Consider the following 24,740-nt stretch of genomic DNA (forward strand, 5'->3'; position numbering starts at 1 on the left):
GCCCCGGACTTGGCCCACACCATGTCCATTGATCCTGTTGCCAAGCTCCTCGTGCTGAGCCCGTGATGGGGTCGCTGCCCCACTGCATGGTGCCTCTGCTTCTCCACGGCCTTCGGACCCTGCACTCACTTTCCATGTGTCCCGCTCTCCCCAAGACAGGGTAGCGTGTGGTCTCCAGCACCAACCCACTTCTAGTCCTTTGCCTTCCACCTGTTGAAGTCGTGCCCTTCCTTCCCAGCTTGAGAGCCACTTCCTTGGTGAAGTCTTTCCTAACCTTGCCCTTTGCCAGGTATCAGTTTAGTTGAACTAGCAAAGGATTTGGTCTCTGAATCCTGAGAGCCCTGTGTGTTCACCCTGTGGATGGCCTTGAGGACAGCTCTAGCTGTGGCCCTCAGGGCCCTGCATCAGGTGTCTGTCAGCTCACCCCAGACCCTACAGTGCTATGGTGTCCAAGCCTGGCGTTTTGCCAGGGCATGACAGAGGCGCCCCCCTCCCCTCTTCAGAGCAATTCCGTTATCAAAAATCTGTTTTGCTTTCACCCAGCAGAACTTTTTTTTTTTTAATATTTATTCACTTATTTATCTGGTTATTCCAGGTCTTAGTTGCGGCAGGTGGGCTCCTTAGTTGTGGTATGTGGGTTCCTTAGTTGTGGCATGCACGTGGGATCTAGTTCTCAGACCAGGGATCGAACCCGAGCCCCCTGCGTTGGGGGCTCAGAGTCTTATCCACTGCACCACCAGGGAAGTCCCTCGCCCAGCAGGACTTTAAATCAGCCAGGCAGCGATGGGACATAAACAGGTGCCATAAAAATCAGCAGTTACTGAGCGCTTCCTGTGTGCTGATACAGTGTATCATTTATCCTCACCACAGCCCCATGGGGTAGGTGCTCTCATCCCGGTCCTAAGATAAAAAAAGAAGCAGAGAGGTGAGGTGATCTGCTCGAGGTCACAGAGGTAGAAAGAGTGGAACCATATTCAAGCCCAGCAGCCAGGCTCCAGAGCCCCCACTTGGAACCACCCTGCAAAGTGACCCCACTGGAGCACACGAGGGAACGTGGGGAGGGGCTGTGACCGACACAGGAGAGTGGACGCTGGAGGCAAGAAAAAGGAAACTCCTTAGGACCGTCCTATGAGATGGTTGCCATCGTCCCTGTTTCATAAAGGGAGAGAGTAAAGCTTGCAGAGGTTGTTGCTGACCCAAGGCTACGGGGGCCATGTGGCAGAGCCAGAATTTTAACCCCAGGCTTGGGGCCTCTTAGCCGTGGGTAGTTGCCTGGAGACCAGCCGCAGTGCAGAGGCATCGAGCCCCTGCAGGGGTGGTGGTGGGTGGAGAAGGCATTCTGCAGCTGAGGAGCTGGGAGCATGCTCAAATGGGCCCAGGTGTTGACAGGAAGGAGAGCCTGTAGGTAGGCTCTAAGGATGTAAGAGATGAGAACCACGCAGAGCCAGGCAGGGGTCCTGACGGTTGGGTTGAGGGGCCAGGCAGCCCAAAGGAGGATGGACTGTCTTGAGAGGTGATGAGACTCCTGGAGTAGATTTGTTAAAGGGTCAGAAGGGTCTCCTGGTTGTCTGCTGGCACATTCCAAAGCTGAGGAATGACAGATAAAAGTGGGGTGCTGAAAAGGCCCTCTGACAGCTGTGCAGTAAAGGACTTGGCAGGGGTGTATGGGTGTTATTGAGTGTGGAGGCCAGGAGACAGGGAGGGGGAGGCTGCCAGAAGAGGCTGGGCAGGAACTGAAACCTGGGTAGTGGGAGGGCGGCGGAGGTGGGGGACAGATGTGAAAGAGGGGGCAGTCTGGTGAGAGGCAGCAAGCATCAGGAGGGCCAGGACATGAGGGCTGTTCACCAAAGGAGAAGCTTGGAAATAGGAGAAGGTTTCAGGTGGGGAGGACGCGGAGGAGTTGGAGTTGAGAAGACAGCAGGAGGGGGTCCAGGAGAGTCACAGATGCAAGGACAGGAAATCAGAAAGAGAAGGGAGTTTAGAAGCCAGAAGAATAGACAGTGACGTTTGATGCCTTCCGGGATGAGAGCTGAGAGGCTGGGGGGTTAGAGAAGCATCCTTGGGAGGAGCCAGGACAGAATGATGGGAAGGGGTGAGGGTGCTGTTGGCCACGTGGAGAACCTTGACGGAGGAGGTGGGCCTCACAGTAACCCGTCCCACGGTGGACATTCAATGGCTATTGCATCTACAGATACAGATACATATTTGTTAAGGGCCGGTAGGGATCTCACTGAACTGTAGTGAGAACCGTCGAGGGAGGGATCATTACCCCCATTTAAAAGATAAGGAAAAAGAGACTCAGAAAATGACTGACTTGCAAAAAATCAAAGGGGAAGGCTGGACCTCGGCTGGGGGTGGAGGCGGGACCCTCAGATGCTCCGAGCGGTGCTAACAGTCCAGAGCTGCTTCCGATGCAGAGGAGGAGGAGTGGGGTTCCCTTAGAGTCCACTCCTTGCCCACCTCCCCTCTTGGGGGTCTGTGAGGTGCCCTCCGATCTTTAAGCCAGGATGGGGGTGGGGCAGGACAGGCAGAGTGGAATGAAGCAGACTTGGGGGGCCCCAGAAGCTCTGGTGTGGCCTTGGCTCAAGGTCCCAAAGCAAAAGTAACCCAGGGCCCAACCTATTCTCAGGGTGGGGCAGACTCTGGGAGCAGAACAGGGGGTGCTCAGAGGGGCTCCTTGCGGACAGAGGGAGGCTACGGGAGCCTCACTTTGGCCATGGAAGCGTCCAGGCCTCCTCAAACACATGGGGGCCCAGGGTGGCAGAGGGGACAGAGAGCGGCTCTGCTGTGGCCAACACTTCCTGGGAGGCATATGTGGACATGGAGGGGCAGCGATTGTCAAAACGGACCATGTTGACCAGGAAACACGTGGTACCTACTATATGCTAGCTTGTGCCAAGCGCTTTTATTTCCCTTAGAGGCTCTTCACACTCTGCTGCCTGCAGTTTGCACAGGAGGAAATTGCAGCTCAGAATGGTTGAGACACCTGCTTAAGGTCTCACGGTGGCAGACCAGGAACTATTCAGGGCTGTCTGGCTGCAGTCTGCAGTTCTTCCACGGCCCTGGTTCTCAGAAAGGTTTCTAACGTTGCTTTCAAAGCAAGTTCCTATCAGTTCCTTAGTGGGCAGGGTGGGGCTGCTACCCACGCTACAGAGGGGGCAGCCAAGGCTCTGAGGGGTCAGCGCCAGCTCGGGTTACAGGAGTCACCGGGTAAGTCTGCAGAGGAGCTGGCGCCAAGCCCCAGGCATCTCCCACCCACCGAATCGGCTCTGGGTTTGCTGAAAGCCAAGGCCACGCCTCTGGGGAGCCGGGAGTCCAGGCCTGGTTTTGCATGAGGCCCTGTGAGAAGGTGTTTCCTCCTCCTCAGTGAGGCTGCTGCTCTGCTGGGCCACCGGTGGAGTCAGGCTTAGGCCCTCACTGTTCTTCTGGTCCCTGAAACTCAGCTGCCAGGGGAGCCGGGGTTAGCCAGCGAAGGTGTCCCCTCCATACTGGACCCCCACAGGTAATACACCTCGGGGCTGGGGGTCTCCTGCCGTGTCCCAAGGGGTGGGCACTGCCACCTGGTATCCTGAGCACCCTCTAGGACCTTGGGGTGGGGGAGGTGGAGCGTGACTGGGGCTGGAACAGCCAGACAGAGGGACAGACCCTTGAACTGACAAATGGGTCTACCCCACAAGTGTTGAAACAGAGTGGGGAGGCCCAGACACTGGATTCTGCCTGTGGAACCAGAGGGAACTGCAGGGAGAGGGGTGCTGCTGGGGGACCCTGGGCTCGGATGCCCACAGCCCAGCACGGGCAGACCTCAGGACGAGGGCAGGGTCAGTTCTGGGGAACGCTCCTCCACCTCCGTACTCATACACACGGACCTGGTGGCCCCCGGGGGAACCAGAATACACACCACAACACACAGTGCAATCACAGAGACACTACGCTGTCACCCAGAAAGTCACAGAACATAGCACACAGACGACAGACCCCCCCATGCAACACCGTGCTGTGACATGACGCCCAGACACACATACAGGGATGCAACATTCACACCCACAAAATACACAGGCTCCCAGATCCCACAGTACGCAGACGCCTGCCGAACAGAGACTCACAGCGGCACACGGTAACACAGGGGCCGCCACCCAGGCTCACACAGCAGACCCCAGAAGAGCCCCAAACGGTGCGTCTGCACACCCAGGACCTGCACACGGTAGATATTCAGGAAATGCTGTTCACATCGGTCACACGGGCATTTCCACAGCATCATACACGACACCCGAGACACCCACCCACCTCCCAGGTGAGGGTGGGGCAGTAGGGGGAGAGGGCTCACTCGACAGGCTCGGGCTCACTGACTCAGCTGGGAGGGCACAGAGCGTGGGCGGGCGGGCGGCGGGCACAGGCCAGGACCTGCCTGACGAGCGTCCTCTTCCCATCTCGGCCCTGCCTGGTGCCCCGGGAGGGAGGGGACTGGAGGGATGGGAGGAGAGGAGAGACCGCCCAGTGGGCTCAGGCCTGGCTCTGCCCATGGCCCCAGTCACAGGCCCCTTGCCACGTCCACACGCCCCTTGGGGCTGGGCAGTGTTTTCCTTCCGGAGTCACCGTGGTACCTGAGCTGCTTTGCAGCACTCGACCTCCACCGCAGGGACCCACCGCAGCCAGGTCCCAGGTCGGGGCGTGGGGAACCCATGTGGCCAGAGTAAAGGGGCCCCGGGGGGGCTCCCAGGCCAGGCGGCAGGTCTGGCAGCAGCGGCATCCTTGGGCTGGAGGCCTCCGTGGGAGTGGGTGCAGCAGTTACCTCTGGGGGAGGAAGTTGAGCTGTGAGCTGGGGAGGAGGTTGCCTCCAACAGGAAGTCCCAATGGGCCAGGGCAGGGTGGAGGTGCAGGGTGGAGGAAAAGGACCCCGGTTGGGAGATTCCTGGGGCAAGGGGGTGAGCAGATACGTGTGTTCACCTGTTGTGTCCGGCTGCGTGTTTGTGTGTGTGCATTCCCCATGTGTGTGCAAGTGTATTTCTGCATTTAACTAGTCAAACTTTACCAGCCATCTGTTGTGTGCCAAGTTCTGGCTTTGGGGGTGAGGCCTGTCTCTGCCTTAAAGGAGCTCACAGCCCAGTATAGGGGGTGCAGTATGTGTGTGCAAAAGTCTATGTGATTTGTGTACATCTAGGGACACGTCTTTGTCCCCGGACTTATTCTTGTACGGGTGAACCCTTCTGTGGGTCTTGTCTTCCCTGTGTGCAGGTACCTGTGTGCAGGTTTAAGGATATGTGACGTACATCTCTTGGTTTGGTCATGGATCTGGGCCTATGACTGCATAGGGCTGTTTATGTGGGACTGGGTGTGCATGTGCCTGTCTTTATATAGGTGTCAGTGTGCCTGCGTGACCAGGTGTGCCTCTCACCGGGGGTAAGTGTATCTACATGAATCTGTGTGTGCATGTATGTCTCTGTACGTGTCTTCAAGTGTGTCCCTGAGTACACATGGGTCTCTGTATGCACATGTCCACGAGTGCTTCTCATGCCACCTTGATCTCAGCCTTCCTAGGCTTGTACCCTGCCCACCATGGGGGTGGATATTTAGGCAGAAAAGGGCAACTGGTTCCAGGATGTGCCCTGTACATGGGCAGGGCTTGACCGGACCCTTGCTCTGCCCCCCAGGGAGCCACGTGTGCCCAGCCTGGGCGCTGCCCCAGCTGATGCCCCAGAGGGGCCACCCATCTCAAGAGGGACTCTGGTCCCTGCCTGGCCTCCTCATGGCACATGAGCCAGAGCCTGAGGCTGACTGGCTCTTGGACCTCAGCTTCCTGACGGAGGAGGAGCAGGAGGCCATTGCTGAGGTCCTTAAGCGAGATGCCCGCCTGCGCCAGCTGGAGGAGGGACGGGTCAGGTAAGGCAGAGCAGGGGAGCCCCGGAAGAAAGGGCCTCAGGCGCTGGGGGGCTTGGGTGACCCCCACCCTGTCCCCTACCAATGTACATCCTGTCAGATATCTGCGCAGGTCTTATTTTTGCCCACTGGTCCACTCCACCCTTGGCCAGCTCAGCTGATCACCTTTCCCAGGGTGGCTGCACCAGCTCCCTTGTGGGCCTCCCAACCTCCGGGCTCACCCTTTCTGGCCCACCCACCACACTGCAGCTGGAACTGTCCAGATCTGTCCTTAATATCCTCTCTTGAAACCTCGCATGGTTCCTCAGCATCTCCGGTCGGGGCAAGATCCGAAGCATGGTCTACAAGGCCTCCCTGGTTGGTCCTTGCCAGCCTCTTCCATCAGTAAGCCCCCACCCCCGACACACATACACAGAGTGTCCACTACAGCCATTCGGGTGCTCCACAGTCCCCGAACACACCCTTCACTTTTATGATGTTTCTCCTGCCTAGAAGAGCACAGTGGCAGAGGAGCATGGGACTTACAAGTAGTGTTTGGGGACAGACAGACACCTCCTAGCTTGTAACCTTGGACCTCCCCAGCACCACTCTCCTCATCTGTAAAATGGAGCTAAGGAGCCCTACCTTGAAGAATTAGGAAGAATTACACAGTCATTTAATGAATAATAATTCTTTTTCTTCTCTACCTGGAGAATTCCAATTTGTCCTTTAAGAGCAATTCAAATGTCACCTCCTCTGGGAAGCCCTCCAGGATTCTCACAGGCAAAGCTGGCCCTCTTACATACATCATGGCTCCTACCTCACTATAGTGTACCCGTCTATTCCGGACTCAGTCTCCCCACCAACTTGAGCTCCTCCAAAAAGGGATCAAGTCCGATTTGCTGTTGTATCCCTGGCCCCAGGTACAGGGCCTGGCACAGAGTGGGTGGCAAGAATGTTAATTACATGAGTAGTGACAGCTATGCCCTCCCCCATCCTCCAGCAAGCTCCGAGCATCGCTGGCAGACCCTGGGCAGCTGAAGATCCTAACAGGGGACTGGTTCCAGGAAGCACGCTCCCAGCGGCACCACCACACCCACCTCGGCTCTGATCTTGTCCGAGCCTCCATCCGTAGGAAGAAGGGCTCCAGGGGTGAGAGGAGCTCCCCAGAGTGGGGCAGGCCTGGCGCAGCCCAGGTCACCGGGTGTATGTGGACAAGGAGAGAGGGCCCCTGGTTTCAGTTCCAGCTGCCCCTGGTACTGTGTGACTTTGGGTGGGCACCACCCCTCCATGGGCTATGGGAGGTGGGTGGACATCTCCAAGGGCCAGACATCCTGAGAACAGCGGTTCACAGAACTTCTCACCTGGGTGCAGGAGACCAGGCTCAGGGCAGCGATGGGGAGGCTGAGGCTGCTGAGAAAGAGACGGAAGAGGCGCTGGAGCCCAGGTGAGGAGGCGTGGCAGGGAGTGGAGGGTGCCTCCCAGTCACCTGGGGCCCATCCCTGACTATACCTCTCCCTTTTCCCAGGCTCCACATAGACGAGGCCCCCCAAGAGAGGCTCAGCAAGGCTGAGGTGAGTAATGAGTGACCGAAAGGGCTAATGTACATGGTCCCTGGAGTAGAAGTGGGATGTGCTGGGGAAAGAGCCCAGCCTGAGAATCAGGAGACCCTGGCCTGGGCCTCTGTCATCCTCCTTTGTCAAATGGGGGTGTGGCCCAACCTCTAAGGGAAACTCTGAACTGGTTACTAGGGGTGGAGTGGGGACTAAGCTGGGTGAGGTCCAGACTCAGATGCCACCAATGGGACCCCGGGAGTCAGGCAGGGCAGGTCCTGAAGTGTGAAGGGGTGTGACGTACAGGCCAGACTAGTCCTGCAGCTCTTGCCAGCTCTGCCCTGAGGGCTGTGCAAAATCTGAAGCTGGAGCCTCTGACCCCATCATAACCTTTGACCCCTTCACCATGGGCCCCCACTGTGACTTCTACCCCTTGCTTCTTTCAGGGACCTGATTTTCCCTCACCATATGTCCCCCCAAAGGCTTCAGATCATGAGGAGGAGCCCCAGGCCCAGGACGGTGCGTGGGAAGGTGTGTGTTGGGAGCACTGAGACGCTGGGGGATCAGAGGCAGCTCTAAGTGACCCCAACCACCTGTGTTCACCTTCCTCCCCTTGCTTAGGGGGCGGGTGGGTGTGGTCTCCACGGGCCTGAGTCGGGGTTGTAAACTAGTCCCTCCAAATTTTGCTCAGGGGCGGGGCGGGCAGGGGAGAGACTCGCTGAGACCTTTGTGCCCCTCCCAGCCCCCGGCCCGGGGGGCTCTCGGGTCTTAGCCGCCGAGGAGGCGGGCCCGGAGCCGCAGCCGCCGTCGAGGGCAGAGGAGGAGCCGCAGCCCCCGCCCGTCCAGGTAGGCGGGAGCGGCCCGCGGCTGCTCTCAAGACCCGGAGCGGACTCCGGGCGGGCAGTACCGCTGCCCGAAGCTGCGAGCGGTCCGGGACCTAGAGCGGTCGCGGGAGGGGCGAGCGGAAAGGGGGCGCCCCCGTCACTTACCCCCTCCTCAGACCCAGGCGGCATCCGAGATCCTGGAGAATGGGGAGGAGGCCTCGGGTCCCAATCCCTCATTCGACCGCATGCTGAGCAGCAGCTCCTCCACGTCCAGCCTCAACTCCTCCACGGTGAGGGGGTGAGGGAGAGGGCCTGGGGTGGGAGGCGCCGCCCCTCCCGGCATCCCGACGCATTTCCCCTGCACGACCCCTCCCTCGACCCCCGGACCTGACACTCCAGCCCCCAAACAAGCCACCTCACTTTACCCCCATCGCCGCACCTGAACCCTCCCCTTCCCCAGCCCCGACGGGAGCCCCCGCAACCCGCCCTGACATCCTCACCTTCCGCCCGCAGCTGAGCGGCAGCCAAATGAGCCTGTCGGGGGAGGCGGAGGCGGGCGCGGTGCAGGTGCGCGGCTCGGTGCACTTCGCGCTGCACTACGAGCCGGGGGCCGCCGAGCTGCGCGTGCACGTGATCCAGTGCCAGGGCCTGGCCGCCGCCCGGCGCCGCCGCTCCGACCCGTGAGTGCCCGACCCCGCGAGGCGGGGCGCCAGCGAGCCGCTCTCACTGCCCGGCTCCACCGCTTTTCTTGGCCTCAGTTTCCGCATCTTCAAAATGGGAATAACGTTCTTGGGAGACGGGGGAGTTGGGTGAGATAACTCCTGTAAAGCGCTGCACCAGGCCTGGCACGCGAAGCTACGTTCCGGCTGTGGCTGGGGAGTAGGCGCTGGAAGGGGCTGGAAGGGTAAAGGGGCACCCCTTTACCTCCGGTCCTCACCTCCCCGCTCCAGCTACGTCAAAAGCTACCTCCTCCCGGATAAGCAGAGCAAGCGCAAGACCTCAGTGAAGAAACGGAATCTGAACCCGGTCTTCAATGAGACTCTCCGGGTGAGGCTGCGATGACAGGGCGGTCCCCCATTAATGAACCGAACGCCCCTTCCTGCGGGGACCGGGTGGCAGGGGCAGCCATGGTGTCCTCATTGCCACTCGCTCCGATCCTCCGTTCTGCGGGAGGAACGGCAGGGGGGTGCTCGCATTAAAGCGCTCTCCAGCATGTCAGTCTAGAGGTGGGCAGGACACTAGTCCAGACCCCCATTAATACTGTCCGGGGGCTCCCCAGGATTCCTTCCAGCAAGGCGCGTGGTGGGATAAGCCCCAGCCAACACTCCTGCAACGCTGAGGCCGGCCCTACCCCATTAAAGTGCACCTCCTGTCCCCAGTACTCCATCCCGCAGGCCGAGCTCCGGGGCCGCGTGCTGAGCCTGTCCGTGTGGCACCGCGAAAGCCTGGGTCGCAACATCTTTCTGGGCGAAGTCGAAGTGCCTCTGGACACGTGGAACTGGGACTCCGAGCCCACCTGGCTTCCCCTGCAGCCCCGGGTGAGCAGCTGGCCCGCGTGAGGAGACCAGCGGCACAGATCTCCCGCCTTTACCCCGCTGGGCTTTCCCCCAATCCCCCCTCAGCCTCGAAACCTTAGGGCCCCATGCGGAGGTCTGGTCCCTGTAGCGTGGGGGCTTTCGGATTCCCCAGGCTGTTCTCTCCGGGCCCCGCCCTCAAAGACCCCGCTCCGATAGGCACGCCCCTTGGGTGTCTGGAGATTCGGCCCCCTTCTGGCCCCTTTCCCTAGGACATGGTCCCCACGCCCTGACGAGCCCGCCTCTCACAGGTCCCGCCTTCTCCCGACGACCTTCCCAGCCGCGGGCTCCTCTCTCTGTCCCTCAAGTACGTCCCCGCTAGCTCCGAGGGTGAGTGACCGCCCACGAGAGGCCAAGCTGGACAGGCCTGGAGAGGGCCTGTCCCGCCAGGGTGAGGGGACTCTGTTCTTGGGGCAGGGTCTGAGCCGAGCCTCTCCGCAGGCCCAGGACTGCCCCCGAGCGGGGAGCTGCACTTCTGGGTGAAGGAAGCTCAAGATCTTGTGCCTCTGCGCCCAGGGTCCCTGGATACTTACGTGCGATGGTGAGGGGTGTTGGGACTTCCTCGCTTCCCTTCCCTTCTCCTGCAGTGGAGTTCCCCACCTTCAACAAACCGCTTCTAATCACCCACCCTTGATTCCCCAGTCTGGGCTTTGACCACTGAGCAGGGGTGGAAGGGGATGGCTTGAGCAAAGGCCTGGAGTCAGGAGAGTTGAGGACTCCTCTGAGCAGCAGCCTTTCAGTGACTGGCACCAACAGGACTTGCTGGAGAGCTGAGGCTGAGACCTGGGAGGACCTGGAAAGCCAGGCTGTGGGGTTTGGTCCTGAACTCGCAGTTCAGTGGTTTTCAAAGTAAGCACTGGAGGAATTCTAGGGTGCCTCCAGGTGCTGCCTCACCCTCAGAGAGTAAAATAGAGGTAGGCCGATGAGGTTCTGAGTTCCCAGCCTTGATTCAACCGGAGACATTGGTTTTCTTTTAGGTTTTGTACTTCTGAGTAATATTTTTGTCTTGTAGAAAGGGCTCCAAGGCTTTAAGAAGTTTGGAAACTACTTCTGGGGGGCCATGAAGGTTATTGAGTTGAAGCGTAGCAGAATTGCATTTCAGAGACATTACTCTGGGGTCCTGTGAATAGGTGTTGTAACTTAAAAGCAGGAGATCTGAGAGGAGGTTGCTGCAAAGGTCCCAGGGTGGTAAGGGTTTGAGGCCAGTTCTCAGACAGAAGCCAGAGGACATGGACATTGGGAGGGAGTATGGGCAGGACGCGGTGACTGGTTGGTTCTGGGGAGTGTGAGGGGGCGGCCCCTTGATGCCAGCCCACCTCCCCCACAGCTCGGTGCTGCCTGATGACAGCCGGGCCAGCCGCCAGCAGACAAGGGTGGTGCGACGCAGCCTCAGCCCCATGTTCAATCACACCATGGTTTATGATGGCTTCGGGCCTGCTGACCTGCACCAGGCCTGTGCTGAGCTCTCTCTCTGGGACCATGGGCCCCTGGCCAGTCGCCAGCTGGGGGGCACACGCCTCAGCCTGGGCACCGGTGAGTGGGGCAGAGCCCTGAAGGGACCCGATACTAGGAGGCAGGGGCTTGACATGTGGCCTTGGGCACTTCTCTGTCCTTTCCTGTCCTTTGGTGTCCACTGAGTAGGGGGAGGGGTGATAATGCATGATCTGGGACCAGGCAGGTGTTCCTTGGGACCTGGGATGTCCAGTGTGACCATGCCTTCCACCCCTGCCTGCTTGCTCCTAGGCAGCAGCTATGGGCTCCAGGTGCCCTGGATGGACTCCACCCCTGAGGAGAGGAAGCTGTGGCAGACCCTCCTGGAGCGGCCATGCGAGTGGGTGGATGGCCTTCTGCCCCTCAGAACTAACCTGGCCCCCAGGACATAGCTGCCCTAGAAGCCCTGCAAAACCCCTCTTTCTGGACCTCCATCTCAGGGCCTGCCCTTGGCTAAAGTCAATAAAGTGTATTCTGAGGGCAACAAGGGGCTGATGTCGGCTTGGGGGTGGGGAGGATGGGGTGGGGGGCAGAGATAGCAGGAAAGTGAAGAGGGCCAGAAGGAATTTTAGACTCAGACATAAAGACCTTAGGGAGCTAGTCCTAGGAGCCCTCCCCATACGTCAGACATTGCAAAGGCCCAAAGATACAAAAGTATTATTTAATAGTCTTTGCCTGGTGGTACCCTGTGAGCTTGGGGCACCTCTGTGGTTGGTTCCCTGCACTGGGGCTAGGCCTGGGCCCTACCCTGCCGCCCACCCACCTGGCCTCCTACAGTTGCCCCTGGGTCCTGGGGCAGGTGTGTCAGAAGCCTCTTGTGTTTCTTCCATTCATCCATCCTTGGGTCTGGCCTCCTGGCTCTGATGTCCTCATTCAGCCTCCTGGGGGCCAGGGGTAGCTGGCGTGGATCTGGCTCTCTGTGCCAAGATTGCTCTCCAGATGCGACATATCATCCCTCCCCTGGGGGTACCAGGCTCAATGAGGCTCAGCCAGAAGAAGGCACTGGGCTCTCTCTGGTACTCACTGTCTGCCTGGTGCCCCCTCTGTTCCCAAGGGACCCTGGTGTCCCTATAGTTTTCAGAGAGGGACCCAGGCAGGCCTGTAACTAGGGGGCTGGTGTCAGGATCTGGCCAGCATTAGGCCATATGTATGGGTTATCCCTCGAGGGCCCAGGACATACCTGATGCGTGTGTAGATGAGGTCATCTCTAGTGGCACAGGTCAGTAGGGCATGGAGGGTGAAACTGTGGTTCAGTAGCTAGTTGTGGACAAAGACACATACACAGAAACAGAGAGAGGTAAAATCAGAGAAAGGTGGGTCCAGATACCCAGGAACTAGCTCTGTCCTACTAGAAGCATGCTAGGGCAGATCACATTCCTTTCTGCGCCTTGGTTTTCTCATCTGTACAATGGGAGGGATATATGAAGTGCTCATTCAGTATTGAGATTCTCTGCATTAGAGGGAGAAAGCAAGAAGAGCTAAAAAATGGGCATGGATGGAGTCTTTGATTGGTGGGGGTCAGGGACCACCACTACTGCCCCCCTTACCGTCTGGATGGTGCCTGAATCCACCTTCAGTTCCTGTAACCACTGCACCAGGCCCTGGTCCACTGTGAGAGCAGCTGTCAGAGAGAAGTCAGGTGGTGAACCCAAGGGTGCCTCTGCCATGAAGCTGCCTTACACCCACCATTCTCATTCTCCAGCCTGGTCCCGCTCACCTGGGGGCTTTGAGGCCAGGGCACATGTCCTGGCCTCCCTATTGACCTGCTGTAGGGCTAGTTGCACCAGGGCCTGGTACTCCTGTTCCTTCTCAGCCAGGACATCTCGAAGCCTGTCGGAAGGCAGGAGGCAATAAAATGGAGGGGAAGTGGGGGTGAAGCTTGTGCAGAGGCTATGGGTGAGTACCACAGGCTGTACCTATCAGTCTCTGCTCGCAAGAGGCCCAGCTGCACCATCAAAGATGGGGTGCCCTGCTTGGGTTCCCCCGGGAGCGGGCTCTGCTGGACTGGGGTCTCCTGCTGCTTTGGCCGGGACTCCTCTTCTTTACTGGACTCCTCTGGCTTCGGTGGGACTGCTTCCTTCGCCTCTGCCAATCCGAGTGGGGTGAATTCAGGCAGGGTGAGAATGCCCTTTAGGACCCCAGACATCAGCAGAGGACACAGGGCTGTGGGCACGGGCCAGACAGTGCCAGTCTGGGAGATATCCATTTGGTTATGCCATCCCCCTGCTTGGCGCGCAGTCAAGCCAGGGCCTCGCTGACCACGCCCCTACCTGCCCTATTCGTGTTCGCCACGCCCCCAAGGATCACACACACACACATACACACACACAAACACACACACCCGCCCCCGCAGGCAGGCTCCACTCCCTCTCCCACCTGGGGCCAGCACAGCCAGGGCTGCCCGCACAGCACGGCTGAGCAGCGAGTCTAGCACGAACATCCAGTGTGGGCGGATCTGGCGCCTGCGAAGGATCTGCTTCACCTGCAGGGAGAGGAAGGGTGTGGCTGAGACTGCAGAGCCTCAAATAGAGATAGGGCTTGAGCTGGAAAGGCCTAGAAAGTCTTCTATCGGAGGCAAGTGGGGCGGGCAGGCTTGGGATCAAAGGAGGGGCTGGGAAGCTAGGACTAGGCAGATGTCCCTCTCCAGATGGTTCTATCGGGAAAGACATGGAATCTTGCAACGTCAAGTCCTTGCACATTCCCAAGCATGGGGAGCTCACTGCCTCTTACTGGGCAGCCCTAACTGTGAGAAAGCTCCGTTACCGCATCGGGAAAGGCAAAGAGCGGTCCTTGCAGAAGCTCGGGCCCAAGGGCCTGGGCCCGAAGCTGCCCTTGCAGCTCCCGCAGCTCCTGGGCCAGCTGCCGGCGGTTGGGAGTATGGATGTGCGCCCTGAGGCAGCGCAGTAGCTGTTCCACGTGATTCCTCTCCAGATGGGAACCCTGAGGAGGAAGAGAGGGTCATCAGCGAGTACTCAGGCCTGGGCCAGAAGAGATGCTGGTGGGAGGGGGAGGGGGAGGGGAGGGACGGGGTAGGCCATCAGCAGGAGTCCTGTCGGTGCTCGACCAGCAGGGGGCGCTGGGGCGAGCTGCCCACCTGTTCCTGCTCTAGGCTCAGACTCTCCGCCAGGGCCGGCAGCTCCTGCTCCAGCACCGTGGCCAACATGGCCCGGCGCTTGCTCTCTTGGTGCAGGAGGCTCAGCCCCGAACTCTCCTCAGGGGACGCGGGCTCCTCGGCTCCAGGCTCCTCAGGCACCCTGGGTGCAGTGAAGAGCGGCCGATGGATGGGGGCCAGCAACACCGTCCAGCCACCTCCATCCCAGAGTTTGAATCCTGGCTCTTACTTTTCTACCCACCTCACAGGGATAAAAGACATGAACTCAGCATTGAGAGGGCACAATAAATATAAGTAAAAGCATTTGGGAAGAGGACACCAAATGCCATCCTTGCAAGTGGTCAAAGTGCCCAGGTGCCCAAGGAGGGCTTTTTCTGGAAGGAGTACACCAGGACAAAACCAGACGAAGCAAACCCACCCCAGGACCCTGGGTGCTCACCGGAGCTGGCTGGTGTCCCCATAACTGAGGCAGCGCTTGGGGGGACTGGGAGGGTGATGAGAGGGTGCCTGAGGGCGCGGGAATGTCTGGGACTGGGAGGTCAAGTCAGCTGAAGGAGTGGGGCTGGCAGAAGGGGCGTCTGAGGAAGGGACAAGGCTGTCAGCTGGGGCCCCCTGGGCCCTCTCACCTCCACAGCTCCCCTGCCCTCACCCCAGCGTGCTCACTCCCTCCACCCATTTAGTACCTGAGGACCTTAGAGCATGTCGGGGAGAGCCAGGGCTGCGGCTCCTCTTGCCAGGCTGCAGGAAGGGGTCCTCCAGCAGTGCTTGAGCACTGGCTCGGAGGCGGGGGTCTGGCTCAAAAGTTCGGAGGAGGAAGGCTTGAGCCTCGGCTGACAGAGAACTGGGCATTGGCGGGTGTACCTTGTACATGCCCACCTGGGAAGGGGGCAGGGAGGGGAAACAAGGGACAAGTTTGGAGGTGTTCAGGACCCAGTCTGTCCCCACCCCACCTCATAAGCCAGGCCCTGAGGAATCTCACCTGAAACATGGCAGCCTGCGGGCTTCCTAGCTCGTGGAAGGGTGGGCGACCTGTGGCCATCTCAATTACAGTGCAGCCCAATGACCAGATGTCCGCTGCCTTCCCATACCCTCGGGGGCCCTGGTCAATGATTTCTGGGGCCATATACTGTAGTGTCCCTAGGACAGGAGCAGTAGCAATAATGCTCATCTAGGCTTTATCACTGTGGGGGTGGCAGGGGGCTCTATCATCCTCTGGCCACCTGCATTGACCCTGAACTCTATCATCCAAAACAATTCCCATCACTTCCCCTGGTCATCAAACATCTATCCTGAGTCTCCTCACTGATCTCAGGCTTCATCACATCCGTGGACTCCATCGTCCACAGTAGGTGGCATCTTCTGTCCTGGATTGCATCATCTGCTCTGACTTTGACCCGCATCAACACTTCTGGGCTCCATTTCAGGGACTAAACTTAATGTCATCAGCTATCCAAGCTCCAGTTCTAGATTCTATCGCCTCACCCCTGGCTCAATCACCTGCCCCCAGTGCCATCCCCCATTAGGACTCTAACTCCATGCCCAGGTGAAATACCATTCCCTGGAAGGTCCCAAGAGTTCTCCACCCCACATCAGCAACCCCATTCACCACCCCACCCCGTTACCTGTGAAGGTCTCAGTGCAGGGTGTGATGCCTGCTAGTCTCTTGGAGGTGCCAAAGTCAGAAATCTTGAGCAGCCCACTGAAGGTGTTAATCAACACGTTGTCCCCCTGAGTAGAGTGGACATTGTGCTCAGCAGACATCAGGCTGGGCTCCTGATGCCAGAACTGGACCCTATCCTGAGACCCCATCCTGAGACCCCCTACGCCTGGGACTCCCAGCCTGAAGCTGCCTCTATCAACCTCCTCCCCCTGCCCTCTCACTCATGCCCCTCTGGAAGCTGGCTTCAGATCTGAATTTCTTTCCTTCTCTAGGGAACCTTCTTGATGAATTCCCCAACCCTCGGCAAAGGGTCCGCCCACTTAGTCTAAACTGCCAGCCTCTGTCTGGGGCCATATCTCTTCCTCCCCGCCCCCCACCAGGGTGAGCCAGCCACAGGCTGACCTTGATATCTCGATGCACAATGTGGTTGTCGTGCAGGTAGCTGAGTCCCTGCAGGATCTGGCGGGTGTAGAAACTGATGGTGCTCTCGTTGTCCTGCAGGGGTCCCCACACTGACCGCAGCAAGGAGGACAGGCTGCCTGACAAGACGCAGTCCAAGGTCACAGTTGGTACCCACTTACTCCAGCCCACAGCTCTCTGCTCAAAGGCCAGGCCATGGCCCAGACTCCATCACCCAACTGCACTGCCTCAGCTAATTCTGGGCTACACCACCCACACACGCTAGGGTTCATTTTCCCGGAGGGTTCTCCACCCCGCTTGGCTCCATCCCCATGCCCCACAGCTTCAGTTCCATTCTCATCCCACACAGGGCAGGTACCTCCAGGCACTTCCTCCATGAAGATCTTGAGGTAGCCGTCCTGACTGGCTGAGCCCAGATAGCGCACGATGTTCTTGTGGCGCAGGCGTTTGTGCAGAGCGATCTCTTCATGCAGCGGCTGAGAAAACCTGGGGGCAGATAGCGAGGGACGGACGGGCCAGCTTGGGGCTGAGATGCTTCTCCAACTCCAGCGCCAGCAAGGCAGGCCCCCAGGATCTGCCTCGCCCACCAGCCCCCCGACCTTCCGCACCTTATCACGCAGCCCACACACCCCTCCAGACCATAGCCCGCCCGCCGGGTCCCTGCAGGTCTGCCCACTGGGCTCGAACTCTGCCTTCCATGAGTCTGAGCACTCGGCGCGACCACTAGGGCATCCGCGTAGCCGGGCCTGCAGTCCCGCCCACTGGACCCTCTCAACTCGCAGTCCCGCCCATTTGACCCGCCCACTTGGTCCCTCCGAGCCCTCAGCTCCGCTCGCGCGGCCTCCGGCCCCAAACCTCCTGTCCCGCTCCGGGATCTCCTTGATGGCGATGCGCACCCGCGTGTGCCGATCGCGGCCCGCATACACCACCCCGTACGTGCCTTTGCCCAGCACCAGCCGCTCGCCCGACTCCGTGTACTCATAATCAAACTGCGAGGGCGGGTGAGAGGCGGGGTTCAGCAGGGCCCTCAGCCCTTCCCCCTCCTCGAGCTCCCAGCACCCCGTTCCTCACCTCCAACACCTCCCCTACTCCCTCCGCCTCCTCCGCGGGCGCCGTGGAGTCCGGATTCTTCACCAAGGCCTGGATCAGGCCGCAGAACCTGAGGGCGGAGATCAGACTGTTGGGAGGGGCACCTTGCGCGGAAACTGTCCCCTCTTTGCCGAGAGCACCCAGAGAACTTGTCCCTTGCTTTCCCTCAATACTGCGAGCATCCTGGCCCTCAGAGCACCCCGACCCCGAAGGGCTGCGCGCACCACTGGCAGTGCCCTCCGCTGGGGAAGCAGAGCTGGACGTCCTGAGCCGGAGGAAGCGCGTAGAGGAAGCAGCAGCGCTCGTCCCGCTTCGATACGCTGGAAGGGATGAAGAACCCCAGTGAGCCGGGCAGCCCAGCAGCGCCGCCCCACCTCGACTTCCCCCAGATCTCTCATCTCACCTGACACCGCTGATGGAGGCCACCGGGAAGGTCCAGCTGGAGGGAATGTCCTGTAAGAAGAAAAAGGTCTGATGGGGTGCTAGGGACCCAGAGAGGGATCTGGGGATGTGGGAAAGGCTGGAGAGAAGGGGTACATAGATGTGGATGGGAGTGACTCACCCGCCACTTTACCTGCTTATCAGGCTCCAGGAGGCTCACGGTCACTGCAGTCACGGGGTTTGTACCCTGAACCTCCAGCCTGGCCGGCAGCAGCACCTTATTCATCTCCAGGACCAGCACCTGCAGATGACAGGGGAAAGGGGTTGGTCAGAAGGGGCCTGCCCCTCTCCCAGGCCCCACACCCCATGGGCCTCACCAAGCACTGGTCCCCTTGGGGACAGGCCATCTTGAGTGGCTGGCAGGACTGTAGCAGAAAGTGGAGCCAGAAGTGGGCACAGTGTGGGGTTTCTCCAGGAGGCTCTAGCGTGGGTCTGAAGTGCTGGTACAGCAGGAAGGTTTCCATCACAGACACCAGGTACCTGCAAACACAGCCTTGTCCTCAACTCAACCCAGGCACCAGCTAGCACTGCCAGGGAGAGTAGACTGGCTTAGATGCAGTCAGAATGTAGCCACTGAGTGCCATGGGCACTGGTCTGAAAGAGGTTCAGACTAGATGCCAGTAGATATAGGTGCAGAAGCTGACAGCCCAGGCCAGCCCAGGACCACAGAGGGGGCCACCTACCATATGGGGGCATTGAGCTTGTACAGCTGCTCTGCAGCCAGTGCCACCTGGGTGAGGTCATTGACAAGGATCTGAGCTCCCAGGTAGAAGCCTACATCCCAGTAATACTGCATCTTCTCCACACAGCCTTTTCGGGCCAGGAGGCAGCCGAGCTTCATGCCTGGGAGAGAGGGGTGTGGGTTGTAATGAACGTAGTTACAAGTTTGGGCAAACCCAGGTGTAAGCCACAAAATTCATGTGGGCAGGAACATAGAAATGGATAAAAACATGTGGCTAGATCTCAGGTGGGAGTAGGAGTTCAGGCACAGGTGAGGCTTTGGGAACAAGTGGACATGGAATTCAGTCTGTAAGGAACACAGGTGTGAGCTTAGGAACAGTTGTGGGCTCAAAGGCTCACGAGGGCCCAGGACAGGTATGAGAACCCAGGTGTGGGTTCAGGCAGAACAGGTCCCAAGGAGGATAGAGTCAGCCCCAGCGCCAGCCCAGTGCCTCTCTCCCTGCCCTCTCCCTGGGCCCCTCTGAGTCCTTGTGGGTAGGGGATAGGGGTTCAGGATTGGGGCTTACCTATGAGCCGAAGCTCCTTGGAGTCCTCAAAGCGCTGCCCGGAGGCAATGAGGAGCACAGCTGCATTGATGCCCGAGTGAAGGCTGGGCTCTACATCAAAAGCCTTGCGATACCTGGGGCGAGGGTGGGGGGATGCGGGGCTGGACTGATGCCCACAACCTCATCCCTCATCCCACTAGCCCAGCCCACTGTCCATTCATTTGGGCCCTTTACCAATGATAGGCCTGCTTCCGGTGCCCAGCATCCTGGAAGCCAGAGCTGAAGAACATGTCCTTGTAGATACGGCCACACATGCAGTATAGGTCAGGTGCCACTGAGCCTTCCAACTGTACCACTGGCAGCAGCACGGCCAGTGCCTTCTCCCGGTCCCCAGGCCTGTTCCTCCTAGGGGAAGGGGAGGATAGGCTGGGGACCCACTCAATAGCCCTGCCCCCACTCTCTGTCCAGGAACCCCCAGACCCTGAACAACAGGGACCCTTCCAAAAGCCTAACAATCATGAACCCAGAAGAGCAGTGACTCTGGTCAGCACTGACCTTTCTAGAGGTAGTGATCCCAGATGGAAGTGATTTCCAACTGCCATGACTCTGAGGAGCTGTGATCACTCCAAGGGCAGCACCACCACCCTACCCCACCCTGGGCAGCAAGAACAGAACAATAGGGACCATTGGACATCAGTGTGACCCTGGTCAGAAAATTCCCTGAACAGCAGTGATCACAGACAGCAATGACTTTGCACAGCAGACACTCATTTCCCCATGTGGTTATGACCTGAGCCTTGCTCTGCCACCCACCGGTTGAGGGCAAATGTGTAGTGGAAGCAGACATTGTGCTGCTCGGCCACGTCACAGGTGGGCAAGGCCTGCAGTGTCTCCACCAGCTCAATGATGGCCGAGTAGTCCTGCAGGAGGGAATAGCATGCACTGGCCTGATGCCATGGATCCTGAGGTAAACCTTGAGCTAGGGTCCCCTCCCACCCTGACACCCCATCTTCCCACCCGCCATCCTCTGCACGCCTGCTTCAGGGCCAGCAGGTATTATAGACACCACACCTTACATGGAGAACCCACTGTGAGCCCCAGCCTCCCAACTGCCCTGGGAGACATGATCGTCCCCTATTACACACAAGGAAACTGAGGCTCAGAGATGTCGGATAATGTATTCAAAGACATTATTGAGCAAGTGAGTCCAGGAGCTGGACACTGAACGCTGTCGCCCCGACTGCCTGCCCCTCTGAGCACCACACACCTGCACGTCGCGGTAGGAGAGCAGCAGGTTCATGACGATGTCAGGGCTCAGCAGCTCCACGCTGTCCAGTCTCCGCTGCAGGCGAGCCAGCTCCTGCCGCAGCTGCTGCCCGCTGAACCGCTCCCGCGCCTGCCGGATGTCCCGGCGAATGGTCTCCCGGAAGTAGCCACTGGTGTCCACAGCAGGGGAGGGAGGGAGAGAGAATGGCAAGGCTTGCCCCCCAGCCCCAGCCCACTGTACCCTCCCAGCCTCCTCCTGGTGCACCCGCTGGGGGCCCCCATTACCAGGAGTCCGTGGGCGTGGCCTCCAGCAGGTGGGCAAACCGGCCCACCAGGGGTGTGAGCAGCGCCTCGGTACCCACCCCAGCCTGTACCAGCCCATCCGCCAGGCCCCTCAGGAGGCCCGCATCTCCACACAGCACCCGACCAGTGGCTGTCACCACATAGGGGATCAGCGTGTAGCTGCCAACGCAATCCTGGTGGGAGGGAGGCAGGAATCAGTGGAGGTCAGAGGTCAGTACCAGGTTAGAGAGGGGCAATGAGGGGGTCATAGGTCAGCACCAGTGGGGACTAGAATAGCAGAGAAGGGGCACACTTCATGAAGGGAGGCAATAGGGAACAATGGATGGCGGGGGCATTAGGGAGGTCAGAGGTGAATGAGGAGGCCAGGAAAGATAGTGGAGCTCAGAGGTCATAATGGAGGTCAAAGGGCCCATTGGAGTAGGGCTGGTTTCTGCTCACCGAGTTCTTCTGGAAAATGTCCTCCTGCAAGGGACAGACATTCAGATACTGATGTTCTGGGAAAGGCCACCCCAGCCCTGCACCGGCCCAAACCAGACCCCTGGCCACCTACCCGCAGGGCCTGCAGGTCAGGGAGGTCGGCCTGAGAGCAGAGGAGCACGTTGTTGGTCATGCTGAAGCTCTCCCGCACACCCAGGTGGTAGAACAGGGAGGGCTGCACCAGGGAGCTGCTCACCTCCAGCACCACCACATCTGCGGGCACACGGATGAGGACCCTGAGCCCTGAAGCCCAGCTTGTGGGGAAGGAGCTTGGGGATCCATCCTGGCTCCGCCTGCCTTCCCATGTGCCTCCAGTAGGGTCTAGTTTTGCTCTGGGCCTCAGTTTCCCCCTTTTAGGGTCCCTCTGGCTCATACAGAAATTATATCTATAGTATTGCAAGGAGAGGAGTGGAGCTCCCCGGACCATGACTCACATCCCACTGTTCAGAGCCTGCGGACACTGGGCACAGAGAAGCGGAGGCTGTGCACTGGTCTGGAGCCTGTTCCAGGCCATTTGGGAAGCAGTTGTACAAAGAGAGAAGTCTCCTTTCCTGGGTCCTCAACCCAGTCTCTTGAAAGGGGCTGGCACCAGCAGTGTGCTATGTGTACACACATGTGTATACACACATGCCTGTGTGTGTGTGTGTGTAGCTTGCTGGGTCTATATCTCTGTGTGGAACAGTGTCTGCGACAGCCTATATGAATCAAGATATGTACAATTTGTGAGTCTGTCTATGACTCTGTGTGTGTGTCTTTGTGTCCTCAAGGTCGAGTCAGCCTTCATTTTTAGGCTGAGATTTTATGGACATCCTGCAAGCACGGTTCCCGGACTCTTGGATGAAAAAATACGTATGGGGGTGCGGCGTCCGGGCCGGCGAGAGGGCGGGGTGACCCGAGCGGGAATAGCCGCCTTTGGGCCCCGCCCCCAGAAGACCCTGCTCCGCCTCCAGTCCCGCCCCAGCTGGGCCCATTCTCTCGGAACTACTGGGGCCTCGTATCCCAAGCTCCCTCGCGTAGAATCCAGTGCAGCTGGTTCCCTTCTCTTCTCTTTCTGCCCCTCCAGCCGGATCCTCGGAAGCAGTATGCTAGGACCCCTGAACTCCAGCCCCACGTGTACGGCCCCTTTCCCCAGTCCAAGTTCCACCTCCCAGGATCCTCTCTCTTGAGCTCCTTGCGATATCATCCTGAGGCTGAGTTCTCCAATCCCATTCCTGAGATACCACACCCTGTCCGGCTCCCAGCCTCTCCCTAATCCTGGCGTCACTCCCTAGGCACGGTGCCGACTCCAGAGTGCTTAAGCTCCAACCCTGAACCCCGAGCCAGACCTGGATCCGCTGAGTCCCTGCCCGAGTCCGGCCGTGCTCCAGATCCCCTAAACTCCACTTTTATCACGACCCCGCCTGGAATCCCGCGGCTTTAACTCACTTTATGCCCCCATAGCCCCCTTACCCCCAACCTCGGGGTCTCCGGGGAGGCGCCGAGCCCCGCCCCTTCGGCTCCGCCCCAGACCCTAAGCCCCGCCCCAGCGCCCCGCCTCGCCCCCAGGCGCGCTCACCTGCGTTGTAGAAGGAATCAAGCGCTGTGGTGTCTCCCAGAGCCAGGGTCCCGAAAGGCAGGCTGCTAAGCTGAGGTCGCGGCCGCGGTCCCGGGAGCTGCGCGCAGGCCTCACGCAGGCAGCGCAGGGGCAGAGGCTCTGCCTCGGCTCCCGTCTCGGGTTCCACCCCGGGCTGGGGCTCGCGGGTCAGCACGTAGACCACGCTGAGCGGCCGACTTCGCGCGCAGCCCCGGCCAGGGGACGCCGCGAGCGGCCGGCCCCGGCTCAGCGCCTCGGCCAGCGGGTCCTGCCAGCAGCTGCCCGCGCGCTCCAGGGCTCCTGACCGCGGGCACGGCCCCGCCATGCGGGGGCGCTCGGGCGTCCGGCGCCCGGCTTTGGGCACCCGGGGCGGGACAGAAGCCAAGGACAACAGATCCCGGGATCTCCGGATCGGGAATCAGGTCGGGATCGGGAATCTCCTGGGGGATCTGAAGATCTGGAGATCCGGAGACCGGCCGGAGGTCCCGTTTGGGAATCTGGTGTCCTGGGCGAAATCTGGCTTCAGACTTGCAAGGTCCTTAGTATCTGAAATCGGGGACTGGGTCCCGGGGAATCTTGGGCATCCAGTGATCCGCGGCTCAGAGTCACGTGGGGGATCCCGGGAATCGGTCCGGCAGTGCTCACCACCCGGATTCCGCAGGAGAGCTCGGGCCGTCGCTCTCTCCTGCCTTCGTACGTAGGCCGGGCCCAGCCCTTTCCCAGCCGACCGGGAAAGCTCCACCCTCGGCCCTGGGGCAGCACCGCTCCCTAGCGGCCCGGGACTCGGCCTCTTCCCTCCCTCCTCTCCCGCCAGAACCTCTGACACAGGCCGCTTCCGGAACAGCCTGTGCCCAAGTGCACGCCAACCACTGTAGGCTGCTCATGGCAGGCACTCCTAAGATGTGTGCCCAGGCCAGGGCTAAGGCAGAGGTGCGAATTGCAGGCCCTGTCCTGCAGGGGTCTGTTGAAAGAAGGGCTCTCCAGAGACATCAGGGTGTGTAGAACACGGGGTAGAGTGCCAGGAAGAGTGCCTGTCCTCCGGGTCCCTGCTGTGCAGGCTGGGGGGGACTGGACTGGGGAAAGCCTGTTCCTCAGCCTGCCAGGAGCATGGGACTTGGCATCTGAGCCCAGTCCTTTGCTCTTTTGCCGGGGGGCTGCTTTCCTCGGAATCCAATCTGCTGTGGAGCCCTTCTGACCCATGACCTCCATCCAGAATATGACCATGGAACCTGAGAAGAATTCCCACGTAAACATTTCTCTACCTACCTGGAGAATCCCAGAATGCCCAGCCCTTGGGCTACAACAACTTCCCAGCTCCAACCCCAAGAATCCCTAACATTCTAGTGTGAATTAGTGAGGCAGCAGCCTGGTGTAAACCTCAGGAAACTCTGAAATCAGGAACTGGGACTTAGAGAGGTTGAGTAACTTGTCCAAGATCATATAGCTACATGACAGAGCAGGATGCAAGCCCAGGACAACCAGGCTCGGAGCTCAGACTCTTAACTGTTGCCCCAACACTTTATAGAATGTGGCTCTGGCAGATTAACTAACTGTTCAATAAATACCAGCTGTTTCACTGCCTTGTTGCCCCATGGAAGAAAAATGTACCTGCCTTGGTTTGACTGAGTTCAAACTAACACCTAACAGGGCAGGCAAGAAGCAGCAGAGGATGAGAACTTCCTTTACAACAGAGCCTGGAAAACAGACAACTTAGAAGGGACAGACAAGAGGCAACAGAGAGGGTGAGATAGCTGTGCAATTCCACCACAAAACCATCCACTTGTAGGACCCAGGGGGCTGAAGAGTATTGTCAGTGGATGCTTGAATCCTTCTAAATCTGCCACTCAATGCTCCTCTGGCCTCGGCTTGCATACCTCT

The 24,740-nt window shown here is 59.3% G+C and overlaps 2 protein-coding genes and 1 long non-coding RNA gene across 20 annotated transcripts; 1 reads left to right on the forward strand and 2 right to left on the reverse strand.

Moving 5' to 3' along the window:
- Nucleotides 1-577: 577 nt before the first annotated feature.
- On the reverse strand, nucleotides 578-7,253 carry LOC130832863 (uncharacterized). The gene is made up of 3 exons (XR_009048390.1): nucleotides 7,218-7,253; nucleotides 4,602-4,791; nucleotides 578-900 (listed from the first exon to the last, which is right to left on the reverse strand). It is a non-coding gene; the product is annotated as an uncharacterized LOC130832863 (long non-coding RNA).
- Nucleotides 3,356-11,790, forward strand: SYTL1 (synaptotagmin like 1). Of its 9 annotated transcripts, none has more exons than XM_057701771.1 (16): nucleotides 3,366-3,502; nucleotides 5,356-5,397; nucleotides 5,649-5,877; nucleotides 6,857-7,005; nucleotides 7,228-7,300; nucleotides 7,382-7,427; nucleotides 7,853-7,937; nucleotides 8,098-8,252; nucleotides 8,407-8,520; nucleotides 8,744-8,910; nucleotides 9,181-9,277; nucleotides 9,610-9,768; nucleotides 10,056-10,134; nucleotides 10,246-10,345; nucleotides 11,132-11,337; nucleotides 11,548-11,790. In XM_057701771.1, the coding sequence occupies exons 3-16, from the start codon at nucleotides 5,687-5,689 to the stop codon at nucleotides 11,685-11,687; spliced, it is 1,761 nt and encodes a 586-aa protein (XP_057557754.1). In that variant the 5' UTR covers nucleotides 3,366-3,502; nucleotides 5,356-5,397; nucleotides 5,649-5,686; the 3' UTR covers nucleotides 11,688-11,790. The 9 variants fall into 9 exon arrangements, with proteins under 9 accessions (XP_057557744.1, XP_057557754.1, XP_057557795.1 ...); XM_057701802.1 differs by lacking the exon at nucleotides 3,366-3,502 and adding an exon at nucleotides 4,125-4,660; XM_057701782.1 differs by lacking the exon at nucleotides 3,366-3,502 and adding an exon at nucleotides 4,676-4,922.
- Nucleotides 10,263-23,608, reverse strand: MAP3K6 (mitogen-activated protein kinase kinase kinase 6). Of its 10 annotated transcripts, none has more exons than XR_009048378.1 (29): nucleotides 22,845-23,588; nucleotides 21,363-21,502; nucleotides 21,251-21,274; nucleotides 20,795-20,985; nucleotides 20,511-20,679; nucleotides 20,057-20,163; nucleotides 19,478-19,648; nucleotides 19,265-19,377; nucleotides 18,701-18,860; nucleotides 18,335-18,497; nucleotides 18,139-18,258; nucleotides 17,980-18,029; nucleotides 17,801-17,896; nucleotides 17,559-17,646; nucleotides 16,846-17,476; nucleotides 16,470-16,606; nucleotides 16,030-16,135; nucleotides 15,387-15,544; nucleotides 15,091-15,283; nucleotides 14,847-14,985; nucleotides 14,390-14,549; nucleotides 14,059-14,235; nucleotides 13,672-13,777; nucleotides 13,212-13,380; nucleotides 13,013-13,125; nucleotides 12,843-12,916; nucleotides 12,476-12,552; nucleotides 12,059-12,255; nucleotides 10,263-10,385 (listed from the first exon to the last, which is right to left on the reverse strand). XR_009048378.1 is itself a non-coding variant. In XM_057701723.1 (29 exons), the coding sequence occupies exons 1-29, from the start codon at nucleotides 23,185-23,187 to the stop codon at nucleotides 12,165-12,167; spliced, it is 3,897 nt and encodes a 1,298-aa protein (XP_057557706.1). In that variant the 5' UTR covers nucleotides 23,188-23,586; the 3' UTR covers nucleotides 11,773-12,164. The 10 variants fall into 10 exon arrangements, 4 of the variants coding, with proteins under 4 accessions (XP_057557706.1, XP_057557714.1, XP_057557678.1 ...); XR_009048379.1 differs by having other exon boundaries at nucleotides 10,298-10,404; XM_057701723.1 differs by lacking the exon at nucleotides 10,263-10,385 and having other exon boundaries at nucleotides 11,773-12,255; nucleotides 16,846-16,973; nucleotides 17,343-17,476; nucleotides 22,845-23,586.
- Nucleotides 23,609-24,740: the final 1,132 nt, after the last annotated feature.

Source organism: Hippopotamus amphibius, chromosome 1, assembly GCF_030028045.1.
Source record: "Hippopotamus amphibius kiboko isolate mHipAmp2 chromosome 1, mHipAmp2.hap2, whole genome shotgun sequence".
In the NCBI taxonomy this organism is placed as follows: Eukaryota; Metazoa; Chordata; class Mammalia; order Artiodactyla; family Hippopotamidae; genus Hippopotamus; species Hippopotamus amphibius.

Excerpts from the sequence above, each read along its gene's own strand:
- SYTL1 (XM_057701761.1), top strand. The coding sequence starts at position 5,687 with ATGCCCCAGAGGGGCCACCCATCTCAAGAGGGACTCTGGTCCCTGCCT. Across the intron at positions 9,769-10,055 it reads GGCTTCCCCTGCAGCCCCGG|GTCCCGCCTTCTCCCGACGA; the intron begins GTGAGCAGCTGG and ends CGCCTCTCACAG. Across the intron at positions 10,135-10,245 it reads CGTCCCCGCTAGCTCCGAGG|GCCCAGGACTGCCCCCGAGC; the intron begins GTGAGTGACCGC and ends GCCTCTCCGCAG.
- MAP3K6 (XM_057701695.1), bottom strand. The coding sequence starts at position 23,187 with ATGGCGGGGCCGTGCCCGCGGTCAGGAGCCCTGGAGCGCGCGGGCAGC. Across the intron at positions 20,164-20,510 it reads TCTCCTACCGCGACGTGCAG|GACTACTCGGCCATCATTGA; the intron begins GTGTGTGGTGCT and ends TCCCTCCTGCAG. Across the intron at positions 17,647-17,800 it reads AGCGGAGGGCACTGCCAGTG|GTTCTGCGGCCTGATCCAGG; the intron begins GTGCGCGCAGCC and ends CTCCGCCCTCAG.